A 13,708-nucleotide genomic window follows, 5' to 3' on the forward strand; every position below is an offset into this window, starting at 1 on the left:
ATTGCTAGGCTTGTAAATTATCAACTTGGCCAAGCAAACCATTGCTGATTGGGATATTGGTATTAATTTTATGCACCTGTCCCAATGCTACAGGGATTGGATAACTTATTACCAGCCAGGTCTGAGCACCCCATACAATCAAAGTGCTTTACTGGGGGAGAATGAGGTTCCTCTACCTGTGCAGGCTGTTCCAGTGATCAAAGGTGCTGCACCTTTTCTTGCTTGCGGCACTCAGCAATCTTCGTTATAGTGTGGCCTGTAAACTCTCAGCTAGACTCACCAGTGATTGATATTATGAGGTGAGGTGAAATGGGGTTTAACGTCGCGTCCAAGATTATTGCACTTATGTAGCGACGTGCATGCACGTGTATATGTGTGTGTGTGGCTGCTTGTACTAGTCCGGACTGATGCCATTTTATAGTGCTAGCCCACTGAGATACCATGCCATAGTTTAACATGAATACCCCACTCAATTTGGATTCCTTCCTTGTATGGTGTCACTCCAAATACTGATCAAAGTCGCCGAGCCGATTCAGTGCCACATTGTAAGTATACCTTCAAGAAGGGCTGAGCGACAGACCTTTTATTATCGATTATCCAGTGTATTAACAATCTCATTAAAATCAGAGCTAAACAAAGATCTGAGGACATCCCATTGGGGGTCACGTCAGAACGACATTTCATCCGACCAATGAAAGCGTCGCTTACCAGATCATGAAAGTGACAGTCAGAATGTGTTTCCTAATCATGCAACCTTGAAAACGTTAAAAAGGGGTGTTCCGAAGGACAGTTAAGGCCCGTACCAGTGATTCCGTCAAAATTATCGTCTATCTCTCGCTTCCTTGGGATAAACATTTGAACGGAGGAGGCGTTGCACAGTATGTGGGAAGCACTGCCATACAATCGCAACTATTTATTAGACATTCCGGAATGTTCGTTTGTTCAGTTTTCAAAATTTTAATCGAGAACTGTGTCTACATATTTTTCAAGCGTAGTCTCAAGTGGAAGTCGCCAGGTGGAAACGTGTGCCGTAAAGCTCGAGAAAGCTGCTTTCTAAATGGCTGATGTCGACTTCTTGTTGGTCATTTCAGTGGGTCGGTCAATGTTTGCAAAAGGTCGTTCTGACGTGACCCGTAATGGGATGCCCTCAGATCTTTGTTTAGCGGCAGCGAGAACTTAGATCTGATTTTAATGAGATTGGTGTATTATATACCAAGTCTGTTATGGAGACACTGGATAATCGATGCTGTTATCAGTTGTGACGTGCACCCTGTTTGATTTAGAGTGTCTGTAATGTGCAGTGGGGAGGAACACAAACTTCAATCCGTGACCCAATCGTGATGTGTAAATGCCCACCCGCTTACATACGTACTCTGCTTACAAACTGCTAGTAAAATGTCAAGTGCTGTCAGAGTGAGGGTAGAATGAAGAGTTATCTGTTCCTGGTTCTTTACGAACATGACAGGCATTTAAGGGGACAGTTTTGTGTGTTTTTAATTCATGCATGAACTAATTTCCGAGTGTGACGTCACATGCACGGACGAAAACAATAGAGCTCCGCACAGCGAAGCCACCATCGCAAGCGCTGCATGTGCAGAGTAAACTGGCTTCAGTCTTGTTAGAGGTAGATTGAAGAGAAAACTCGTGCAAAAACTCGTGTTACAAAAACACTAATTGCCAGCTTGATTAGGTTAGAAGCTATTGTGGGGGCACGGGTGACCCAGTCGTCTAAGGCGCCGCAATTCGCTGTGCAGAGTTGCGTCCCTTGGACACGCCAGAAACCTATGATTGAGGGTTCGGATCCCGGTTCGCCCCTATTATGTTTCTAGGTTTGTCAGGACCATACCCGTGCTCGTGGGTTTCACCGAAATGGTAAACGTCTAAGACCTGCATCACTTCGGGCTTTCCTCACACATTAAGCTGACACACCGTGATATAAGTGGAATACTGTTAAAAGCGGCGTTAAACACAACTCACTCACTCACTCACTTGATTCAAAAACGAAAACAGTCCTGTTTCGAGACAGTTGGCAGTGACAAAATTATGGACATTCATGAATGCACAAACATGTACATATTACAGGGTCTGTTACTTATTGCGTGTATTTGATCCGTTGTGTTGCCTGCTTCGATTGTAAACCTAAAGCTGCGCCTTTCAAAATTATGTATTGATCTCGTGTGTTGGCAGTTTCTGATTTCACTGTTTATTCCTGTACGTGCCGAATTCTGAGTTAACCTTTGCCTTTGGAAATCACCTAAAAAAAACACTCGCGAACACCTGGTATCATCACTATGTGATAGTGATTGATAAACACATGGTCATCATTTATGAGGAATCGTACAAACGACTCTGCTTTTAGCAGAAATTTCTGATGAATATGGAAAGGGATTTGTCGCTTTTATTTCAAGCCATAGTCACAGAGCCATATCACTGGTGATCATTTTCATTATATCTGTAGGTTCAGATCTGCTTGAAGTCCAATTGCCTGGCATTACAGAATATATCCCGCCGTGGGACTTCCGGGTTAGAATAGTGTCCCAGCAGCCTACAGGCTCGGCGGACGAGGCGGCGTAATTGTCGGAGAGGTGATAGATTGCGCGTCAACCTACCCCGATCGTTGCTCATAATATGAATCACTGTTTTTTCTTGTCTAGACAGATTACTTACAGGGCGCCGTCATATAGCTTGAATATTGCCGAGTGCGGCGTTTAATGACAATCAAGGATATATCTGACATTTAGATTTCTGTATACATCGTTTGTTAGCAGGGTAATCCTATGGTCAGAAGGTGTAATCATAATTGATATTGTTATGTGGCAGTGGAGATTCTTGTTGTAAGGTTATTTGTAGTGACTGTCAGTGGAAACATATGCTCGTAGACTGTCGAGTGTTGTAGTGGGCAGTTTGTAACAGGAATTGTTGTTTAGAATTACCTCCTTTGGTTGTTGACAAACACGGGAAAGTTTGATCGTTCGAGAAGTTTCGGGGTGGGACATTTTCTAGAAGGCGGGCTGTGATTCGTGGTCTTTTTCCGACAAGCCAAGTACGGATTGGATGCCTATAAAAAATCACCGAGTTCCTGCTATTTCTGGAACACAGACGCTGTCATATAGCTGGAATAAATAAATCAATCAATCAATCAATCTAGTAACCATACATTTATTCTTAAGATCAATACAAACTTCACACGTAACACGTTGAATATATCAAATATGACTTGTTCGATGAAATATTTGCTGTGGTTAACGCGTCCCTGATTCGTAGATCGTGCGTCATCAGTAACATATTGCTACAGGGGAGATGATAAGCAATGAACGGTAGATCTCAGTAGTGACACGCTGAACAGCTGATGCCAGCTGGTGAGGGGATGAAGGTTCATATGAGAGTCATCTTCTGGCGTTCATACTCCAGCATGTGTTCGTAGCTCCACTCATCGTACCACCGACAGCTGCCGTATTCAAACTCGTCACAGGACACCCGTGGCTGCCCCGCCTCTCTCTGGGGTAGCGGTGGTTCTGGGGGACGCTTGCCCAAAGAGTAAAAGCTCTTGTAGTAGTACCTGTTAACACATGCAGTAGTTTGGTCGGATGATGAAGGGCAATGACGTACCCCACCCACTCCCCCCACCTGCACCCCACCCGTATGTAACCTACCACCCTCCCAGTTGCATAGATGATTGACGCACCCCGCCAACAACACAAGCAAGGATAACAGACATGACACAAATGACATTTAACTTTCTATATGGGCATCAACAAGCAATGCAATATTTGATGTTTGGTTGTTGTTTAACGCCGCAATATTCCAGCTATAGGACGGCGGTCTGTAAATAATCGAGTCTGAACCAGACTATCCACTAACTGACAACATGAGCATTGATCTACGCAATTGGGATACGATGACATGCATCAGCCAAGTCAGCGAGCCTGACCACCCGATCCCATTGGTCGCCTCTTACTGCAAGCATGGGTTGCTGAAGATCTATTCTAACCAGGATCTTCACGGGTCGCCGATATTTGAATGATTTATACACCTTCCAAAGTCGCACTTATTATTTTCCTTGTTATAATAGCCCCAAACCCGAATCCATATGTTACACCAAACCTCTAAGACCTGCATCCTTCCAAGCTTTCCACCCATATAAGGATATAACTGAAATACAGTTCAAAGGGGAGGTAACCCAACTCACTCACTTTGTCATGTACTCATTGTACCTGGAAGCCAAAAGTGACGTCATGGACTTTAACCATTTTTTCTGAAATACTGTGCAAAGGTAAGGTGCTAGCAGACCAAAGCTCATGCAAGACGAATTTGGATTCGAACAACGACCGGCGGATCCTAACGGCTAGGGGAAGAAACCCTGCATCGGGTGCTGTTTAAACGCTATTTTAAACGTTATTAGGGTGCAGAAAGATAGCCTTACCATCGTATAAGGATGTACTTGTTGCCCTTGTCGACTCTGGACGCCGTGTGGATAGAGTGGCGCTCACAGTCGCCATCAGGGCTCATATTGTTCCATACCAATGCCCGACCTTTCCGTGGCTTTACCCATATACCCAGCTCTGTGAAGACAAGAGAGGTTTAACATGTAGTTTTACATGTATATACCAGTACATGTTTGCATTCACATTATGAAGCCTTTGCCTTAGCTTAGATATCACTACCGTGAGTTATTTCAAGGCTGAGTGTCCAGAGATTAATATGAAAAATATATACTTGTTTGTTGTTTATATATGTCATATGAACAACAGGTGTTTATAAAGTAGGTAAGGTTTTGTTTGTTTTGTTCTTTGTTGCACACGTTTCTCCTCTGGTATGGTAAAACCCTGCGCCATAACGTCGCTTTGAATCTGATTCGAATGACATGATACTTTTAACAAGGCCATCCAATCAAGCATTCTATGTAATACCCGGTCGTTGGGGATGATTGGTTGAGTTTTTTCTTATTGTGTTCTTAATATGTTTTTTTAGTAAACTGACAGAAATTGTTCAAAATTAGAATGGATGCACACGCAAAATGTCATGGTGTTTTGAATACATACAGGTGGAAGTTGTTTGTTTTTTAACGCTGACTCAGTAATATTCTAGCCATATGACCGCGGTCTTTAAATAATCGAATCTGGACTAGACAATCTACTGAATGCCTCCATGAGCATCGATCTACGTAGTTTGGATACGATGACATGCAATCAGCCAATACAGCGAAGCCTGATCACCGACAGCCGCAAAACCTACCTGGGAAGCGTGTTTCGCCGCCTTCCTCGACGTCCTGGAGATACACCAGCACAGTGGCGACCCTGTCTCTCTTGTCCTCTCCCCCTTCCACGCAGTCTGTGTGGGACTTGTACGCTGCAACGTCATCAACGCCATGACAGACATTGAACAGAAAGGGGAGTAACTCTCAAGTTTTTACTTGAGCTACACTACTCAAAAATATTTCTTTAAAAAATGCATAGTACTGGTGCATGCTTGAATTGGATAAAGGTGAATTTATTATTTTTTTCACATTGTTTTGAATTTTAATAAAAACTATATGGTTTATATGAACATACACTTATTGTTAATGTTCAGTTATGAATGAATTAATATAACACTCTCTCATGCCTTTTGGCAAAACTTAATGTTTTTACAAGTGTGGTATCATAGGTTAACTATGACCGAATGTTGTTTACCTTACATATGGGTTTTGGAGACATTTGTAAACAAGCGAGGGTCACTCTAAATACGTATTTCAATAATTCAAACACTTTATTAACAAGCTATTGTGCCAGGTAACACTTTTGGGAGGTTCCGAGAATCAAAACAAAATAGAAATAAGTACACTATATTAGTATTAATTTTTAATTGTATTTTGTACACCAATAGGTTGTCTGTACAGAGAAATCGGCGAGGTGGATCGTGTGGCTCAAGTCGTCTAAAGCACAACATTGCGTGGTGCGGAGTCGCGTCCCTTAGGCGTGCCCGGAACCTAAGATCTTGGGTTCGAACCCTAGGTTCGTTTACCAGCATCACAACCTTGCTCGTAGGTTCACCAACATGGGCAATTGTCTGAGAATTTGCTTGTTTTGTTTGTTTGTTGTTCAACGCCGCACTCAGCAATATTCCAGCCATGTGACGGCTGTCTGTAAATAATCGAGTCTGAACCAGACCATCCAGTGATTGATTTTATGAGCATCGATCCACGCAATTGGGATACGATGGCATGCATCAACCAAGTCAGGGAACCTGATCACCCGATCCCGTTAGTCTCCTCTTACGACAAGCACAGTCGCCTTTTGAGGCAAGCATGGGTTGCTGAAGACCTATTCTACCCCTGATCTTCACGGTCCAATCGTCAAAGACCTACATCACTCCTGTGCATATGAAGCAGAAGCGCTGTGGTATAACTGCCATATACTGTCCGTAGCGGTATTAATAGAACAGACTAACCCTTTCCTTTTGGATATGACGTCAGCTGAAACTTCCCGCCATTTTCCTGATCAAGACCCATCGCGGCCTTGACCCTGTTAGCAAAGATGGTGGAGAACTTGCTTTCTCCTGGATAGAAGGCCGTGCTATAGCTCCAATTCCGGTGAATGAAGTCGGCAATTTGGCGGGAAAATGTGGCATTCACGCATTTTGTTCCTGTGAAAGGTGTATTATCATAATGACGACGACCAAGCAGTTCAATAAAACATAAACATAATCGCGGGGGAGGGAATGTCGTTGTCAGCAATACCCCACGGAGCCATACCAACCAGCCATGCAACCGGGACATTGTGACACTCGCAGTCGCAGAGGATCCACATTTGCAAGGTGTCCACTGCATTTAATATGCCTGAGGGGGCACGGGTGGCCCAGTCGTCTAAGGCGCCGCGATTCGCTGTGCAGAGTTGCGTCCCTTAGGCACGGCAGAAACCTATGATTGTGGGTTCGAATCCCGGTTCGCCTGTAATACTGTTAAAAGCGGCGTTAAACCCAACTCACTCTCTCACTAATACGACTGAAGTTTACCCCATGGCAACCAGTACTGCTAAACCTTGACGAACAACTGCCACTGCGGCAAGCCATGTGCTTACTTCACACAATGCATTCGATGCGGAAAATGGGTTCTCATCTCGAGTTGTGCCCCTTAGCTACAAGGGATCTGGCGGTCTTCGGATCGGAGCGGCGTAAAAATAAACTCACTCACTATATACAATACAATCTCATTAAAATCATATCTTAGTTCTCGCTATCGCTAAACAAAGTTTAGCGGTAGCGAAAACTAATATCGGATTTTAATGAGATTGTATACAATTCGGAATGAGTGGATTAATGTAATATTTTTTTTATTTCTTAGCTATAACCTGGTTTGAATAGCATTATGCATAATACTGTGTTAAACTATGTAATACTTGAATTTTATCGGTCAATGACGTTTTGATAAATTTCCATGTAGACACCTCTACATCAGTGTAAAACCTCTAACAACAGCAACAGCCATTTGCCGATCTCTGTCTTTCAAGCTCCTTGCAGCGAAACAGCGTTGCGTAATGTATTTTTAAATTGGCTTTAGATGTACAACTTATAGCGATTGAGTATTATTTTACGCCGCTTTTATCATTATTCGAGCAACATTACCGCGGGGAACACCAGAAATGGGCTTCACATATTATTCCCATGTGGGGAATCGAACCTGGGTCTTCGGCGTGACGAGCGAACACTTTAACCACTAGGCTTACCCACCGCCCCGTACAACTTATAATATAAGTCTTATATCTGACCGTGTGTAAATACGTTAGGTGTGACACGTATATTCTTCTTGGCTTCTTTCAGGTGTTTCTTCAGTGTGCCAATGCTGTCGAAACACAAGATGGGGTCCTGTTTGGCGGCATCCTGCACGTGCTTGTCGTGCGCTTTCATTAGCCCGTCACACTCATCCTTCGACAGGAACTCCTCAAACAGGAACACCCTGATCATAACAGTAAGGAAGAGTGAGTGGGTGGATTAAGTTTTACGCTAATATTGTCGGTATTCCTGGGAGATATCTCGCGAGTATGTTGCTATTATCACGTGACACAGGTAACCGGTTAGAAACGTCGCAACTAGACTGCACATCACTGCTGTCAATAACACAGTAACCATGCTGGTAGTCGGGGGTGAAGACTGGGGTGGGTGTGGCTGTCGGTGAGGGTATAGGTTTGCGTGTGGGTGTGGTTGGGTGTGGGTCGCCGTGTATGTTCTTGATCATGCTCGACTGGGTTGGCCTTACACCTTTCTTCAAGAAGTATCTGAAAGAAGAGACCCGTGGAGATCCGGGGTAAAATTGGTCTTCAGCAACCCGTGCTTGTCGTAAGAGGTGACTAACGGGATCGAGTGATCAGGCTCGCTGACTTGTTTGAGTGAGTGAGTGAGTTGGGTTTAACGCCGCTTTAAACAGTATTCCAGTTATATCACGGCGTGTTAGCTTAATGTGGGAGGAAAGCCCGAAGTGATGCAGGTCTCAGACGTTTACCACTTCGGAGAAACCCCCGCTCTCCCCCTCTGTATCCGCCCATGCACTGGATGGTCTGGTCCAGACTCGATTATTTAGACCGTCGTCATATAGCTGGAATAGTGCTGAGTGCGGCGATTAAACAACAAACAAAAACAACACCACACAAATATTAAAGAAGTGCTCGCCTCGGCCGAAGGGACAGTCCCATGGAAAAAGCTGAGTATTGATCGTCATTTGTTTTAAGTATCCATCATCATTCGTTAATTATTCATAATCATTTGTTAAGTATCAATGGCTATTACCAGTTTTGTCCCTTCTAAGCCTCTCCTATGGACCAATCAGATTCCACCTCTCGTGTCACTTGCGTTTGCTTCACCCAAAATGGTGGCGCCCAGTCAAGACGATCTGATTGATAATCAAGGTCTATATTGTGATAAAACGGGTCTTACATCGCGAAATGCATCAAATCACGTGAGCACCTTGATTAAAGACATGAAAAGATTTGGAAAATAACTGTTGACAACGAGTTGGCGGTGCACATGCTTTGCAAATCCTTCAATCGACCGAAATCTGCACGACAGTTTACGAACCGGATTTCGATTTCGGTGCGCGATTTTGATTGGACTATGCATAGACTCGTTAGTCCAGCCAAAATGTAACTCCATAATATGAGCCTAGTTTGGCAAGGGTGGAAACTGGACCTTTATAGTCAGTTAACTCTCTTGCCTCCTAGTTGGGAATGGGTCGAGACATTCGTTGCACCGAAAGTAATACACGCCCCTCAAAAATGCCTACATCAGATAAACGCCTGATAAAACTTTTAAAAGATTTATAACACAACTAAAGTAATTGAATTGGTGCAAACGTCTCTATGGGGAAACTAGACGCTGGGTTAAAGGACCTTCACAAGTAAGCAACGTCCAGTTCATTAACAAGGATTTATTGTGTACGTTATCAACGGGGCACTATTTAATATTCTAGTGGTAAAATATGATTTAGAAAATACTGGGAAAATATACTCCTAATGTTATAAATAAATAAAAAGATGTTCCTTGGCATGATTGATGTCTTAAAAAAATATGTTGAACATTAATTTTGTTCGGCTCCTCGGCGAGAGAAAATGTAAACAAAACTGTACTGACCTGACGCTACTGTTGGTTGGCTTCTGTGGCAACAATTCCACGGGCGGGATTCGTCGCCCATCGGCAAATATCTTCTTAGCTGTGACGGTGCTCAAAATCCTTGCCTTGAAATCACGAACCTCCTTTGGCAAATCCTGGTTATCTTGAGAGGGCGTCTTCTCCTCCTGCTTTTTCTGCTCTGTCTTGGGCTTAGCTTCTTTCGACTTTTTCTTGACAGGCTCTTTAGTCATGTCCTCCATTTTAATGTCAAGAGTTTTAACACCAGCTTCGTCTTTCGTAAATTTGATAAACTTCTTTTCATCCTCTGGTGCTGTTTTTCTTGATGAATCTCTTTCAGACATTTTCTCCCGTTCTTTTCTCTTCACCTCATCTTTCAATCGTCTTTCTTGTTCTCGTTCAAACTCAGGATTGTGTTTGATGGGTTCTTCCTTTAGATCTCCAATTTGGTCATTTTCCACTGGTTCCTCGTCAAAATCTTCCACTTCTATCTCGTCATCCTCTTCCTCAGTCATCATTAGATCATCATGCCGTCTGCCCGCGAATGATTCCTCATCTGAGTCGAACTGTTGATCACGTCTGTGCTGGTCAACCGGTTGTCCTCTTTGCTCCTTTGTAGTCGGATTCGCATCTCCCTGGAGACTGCTGACCAACCGTGTTATATCGGGGTAAAATAAGAAAGCACATATGCCGAGACCAATCAGAATAAGTAATATGATTCTAATTGATGACGTCACTGGCGCTGGAATTGAGTCACTTCCGGTATCAGTGCTATGTACGGGTACTCGCGGTTGAATGCCTGTTTGCCTCTTAGGAATTCTTTTTCTTGCCATTCCTAGATACTTTGTATGAACCTATCTGAAAATAGGACGAGACATATGTACATATGTACCTTGGAACGATATCCGGAGCAGAATAGGCCTTCAGCAACCCATGCTTGCCATAAATGGCGTCTATGCTACGGGATCGGGTGGTCAGGCTCGCTGACTTGGTTGATATACGTCATCGTATACCATTTGCGTAGAAAGATGCTCATAATATCAATCACTGGATGGTCCAGACTCGATTATTTACAGACCGCCGTCATATAGCTGGAAAATTGCTGAGTGCGGTGTTAAACAACAAACAAACAAATATAGGTGATATATGCTGTAGTTGCTAGGTAGGTATTATCACTCATTTACTGCATATTCACCGAGTGTCAAAGCTTACACGAATCTTGTTAGGGTCTCTTATGATACATACCTTATTAACAGACATTCATGTGCCCAAAGTGTGATATATCCACACCCGATCCACGCCCGTCAATGCAATACGGCAGTGTAGGCCACGTTTCCTGTACAATAGAGCATACCTGGTGGTTAAAGGTTACAGATAACAGTACCACGGTGTACTATCGGCGAGTAATACAAGGTATGGCCACTTTTGCGATAGGACATACCGTACGCCTTGAATACACACCGGTTCAACAGACGTAGCAAAATAATAAACATATCCTTTAATCAGCGCCAAATTGTCTAACGTTAGATGGAAAAAAAGACATTTGAAACAAAAATATTATTTTCGCAAGCTCCTCTCTGAAAAAAATAAACGCCAACATCGATTAAACACCGGAGATGAAACTTTTCGATAAATGAAACTATCACTGCTTAATACAGACCTTCCGGTAATGTGTGTGAGAGCGTGTGTAAGTACTTTGCTATAGATCATACCATACATTTTTTAGAAACATCGCAGCGTTGATTGCGCAACTCAATCTTGAGCTTGACCTTAGTTGTACGCTATAATTGCACTAGCTCCCACTAAGCTATAAGCTATTGAGTTGTCGGGTATTATTGCGATAAAACACGTAGGGTCGACTAATATCGTAACGACCATGTATATCTCAAATACGTAATTTTGATAAACATAACACTCTTTGTTTTCTGCATACAGCGATAAAACACGTAGGGTCGACTAATATCGTAACGACAATGTATATCTCAAATACGTAATTTTGATAAACATAACACTCTTTGTTTGCTGCATACAGCGAAACCCCGTTAATGCGGACAGTTCTGTTCCCACTACAGATCATCCGGATTAACACAGCCAAAGTTGTTTTTTTGGGGAAGAAATCTGTTTTAAGATCTTGTTAAAGTTTTCAGTGTGGGGATATCCCAATTGCTTACAACAGTGCTTACCGTTACTTCGGCTGTGTTTAGATGAACACATGGACGTGATACAACAATAAGGCACTAAGTCAGCAAGTACAGCCTTCCCTGCTTTGTATATAAAGTTAATTTATGCAGGGGGAATGTCATATGATGTTTTTACAAAATTGTAAAGGTCTCTTGTTGGGCCTGTATTACTGTATGGTGCCAGTATTTGGGGGGGAAAGGGTACAGAGAAGTAGAAATAGTGCAGTATTAGGGAAGTAGGCAGGAATGGTACAGTTATTGCAATTAGGGGAGATATGAATCTCATAAAAATCAGATCGAAGTTCTAAGAACTAAGATCTGATTTTAATGAGATTGGGGAGATATGGGATAGTGTTCTGTGAATGTCAGTCAGAGTCAGAGTCTTTTAGATATCTCTATCGTCTTAAATTCATGAGACCTGCTCTCATTCTTACACAAATTCCTAAATAGGCTAGACTTAAAGGGGGATATTGAGACTGTAGGGTTTTAAGCATGTTAGTTTAATGGTGAATTTTACAGAGTAAATGACTGGGGGGGGAAACGTTGTGTTAATCATGTTAAACGATTTATAATGAACAGCGATGTTAATAATTGGCATATTTTTTTATGGAATGAAACAGGTATAAACCAACTCCAACTGTTGAACATTATGTTAAACATATAATGTACAGAGACCACCGTTGTGTTTTTATCCAAATTTAGACGTGCTATTTTACCTTTGTATATTGAAACCAGTAGATATGCCAAGCCTTTTGTGCACCTTTCAGAGAAAATCTGTAAATATTGTATTTTACCAAATGATGTTCATGTTAATATGGCTGGAAATGAATTCATTTTTTTAATTCGATGTAATTTTTATGATGATTTGCGTTTCAATATTTTTAAAACTGCATATGAAAATAATCCTTGGTTTTATTACTTTAATAATGAAGATAAATTTGTATGTATATATACATTTAATGAACGAAAGTAAAATACAAAGCTTTTTATCCTCAACACTTTTTAAAATGTTTAGAAGGCAAATGTTGTGATTTTTTTTATAGGCTACAACCTATAACTTTTTATTTTATTATTGTTTTGGTTGTTTTTGAATTGTATAGTTTGATTAAATTGTCTCAGAGGCCAATTTGTGGCTTGATGTACTGTATTTTAAGTGTAGCATGTATATTTCATATGTTCAAGTGCGTGTGACACTTAAATAAACAATTAACTACTACTACTACTTCTACTACTACTACTACTACTACTACTACTACTACTACTACATTGCATATATATGGGATAAAACACATGAGGACGTTTTATTAGTGTTTAATTGTAAAATAACACACTGTTAGGTGATAAATAAGTATCAAATAGTCTGCAAATATAGGCTCATTGGGATTAAGCTTTCCGACAAAGTGTTTTTGAAATGTAGCTTGGAATTTTATATACTATAAGTTCATAGTTGATGGATTTATACGCTTATCTTTTGAATTAATGGTTAGAGGAGCAACTTTTGTTCTTTATCTCTGCTGCTGAATATTTCATAAGTGACTCAGGCGAGATTTATCGCATATGCATTTGTAGGGTATTAAAGAAAGAAAAGGGAGCTGATTATAAAATAGTGTTTCAGTGATTCAGCAACAATGTACGAGGAAATATAAACATTTTGAAGACAGTGGCTAGTCTACCAAACTAGTGACTACGCATGCGCACTCCAACAATATAGTCAGTCGGAGCAGACGATGCATTATTTTCGTATTAATTAAGACACCATTTGTGAAGATGATGCAAATCGATTGGTTATAAGAAACACTATGTACTTATAGTGTTTCTCTATCACAAAAGATCACATTTCGTTAAAAGGAAATTGAAATTCGAAACTGCGGCAAGCACATGTTCGCTTTGCCAATATGGCGTCGCTTCATAGTTGCAGTTGGATACGGAGG

The 13,708-nt window shown here is 41.7% G+C and overlaps 1 protein-coding gene across 1 annotated transcript; it reads right to left on the minus strand.

Moving 5' to 3' along the window:
- Window positions 1-3,143: 3,143 nt before the first annotated feature.
- On the minus strand, window positions 3,144-10,916 carry LOC139464542 (prolyl 4-hydroxylase subunit alpha-1-like). Its single transcript, XM_071246064.1, has 7 exons — window positions 10,843-10,916; window positions 9,601-10,455; window positions 7,746-7,933; window positions 6,430-6,624; window positions 5,236-5,349; window positions 4,424-4,562; window positions 3,144-3,559 (listed from the first exon to the last, which is right to left on the minus strand). The coding sequence occupies exons 2-7, from the start codon at window positions 10,428-10,430 to the stop codon at window positions 3,376-3,378; spliced, it is 1,650 nt and encodes a 549-aa protein (XP_071102165.1). The 5' UTR covers window positions 10,431-10,455; window positions 10,843-10,916; the 3' UTR covers window positions 3,144-3,375.
- Between the last annotated feature and the right edge of the window lie 2,792 nt (window positions 10,917-13,708).

This window comes from Haliotis cracherodii, unplaced genomic scaffold, assembly GCF_022045235.1.
Source record: "Haliotis cracherodii isolate W230 unplaced genomic scaffold, xgHalCrac1.p SCAF_17, whole genome shotgun sequence".
Lineage (NCBI taxonomy): Eukaryota > Metazoa > Mollusca > Gastropoda > Lepetellida > Haliotidae > Haliotis > Haliotis cracherodii.

Excerpts from the sequence above, each read along its gene's own strand:
- LOC139464542 (XM_071246064.1), bottom strand. The coding sequence starts at position 10,430 with ATGGCAAGAAAAAGAATTCCTAAGAGGCAAACAGGCATTCAACCGCGA. Across the intron at positions 7,934-9,600 it reads CCAACCAACAGTAGCGTCAG|GGTGTTCCTGTTTGAGGAGT; the intron begins GTCAGTACAGTT and ends TGTTATGATCAG. Across the intron at positions 6,625-7,745 it reads ACCTAACGTATTTACACACG|GAACAAAATGCGTGAATGCC; the intron begins GTCAGATATAAG and ends CACCTTTCACAG.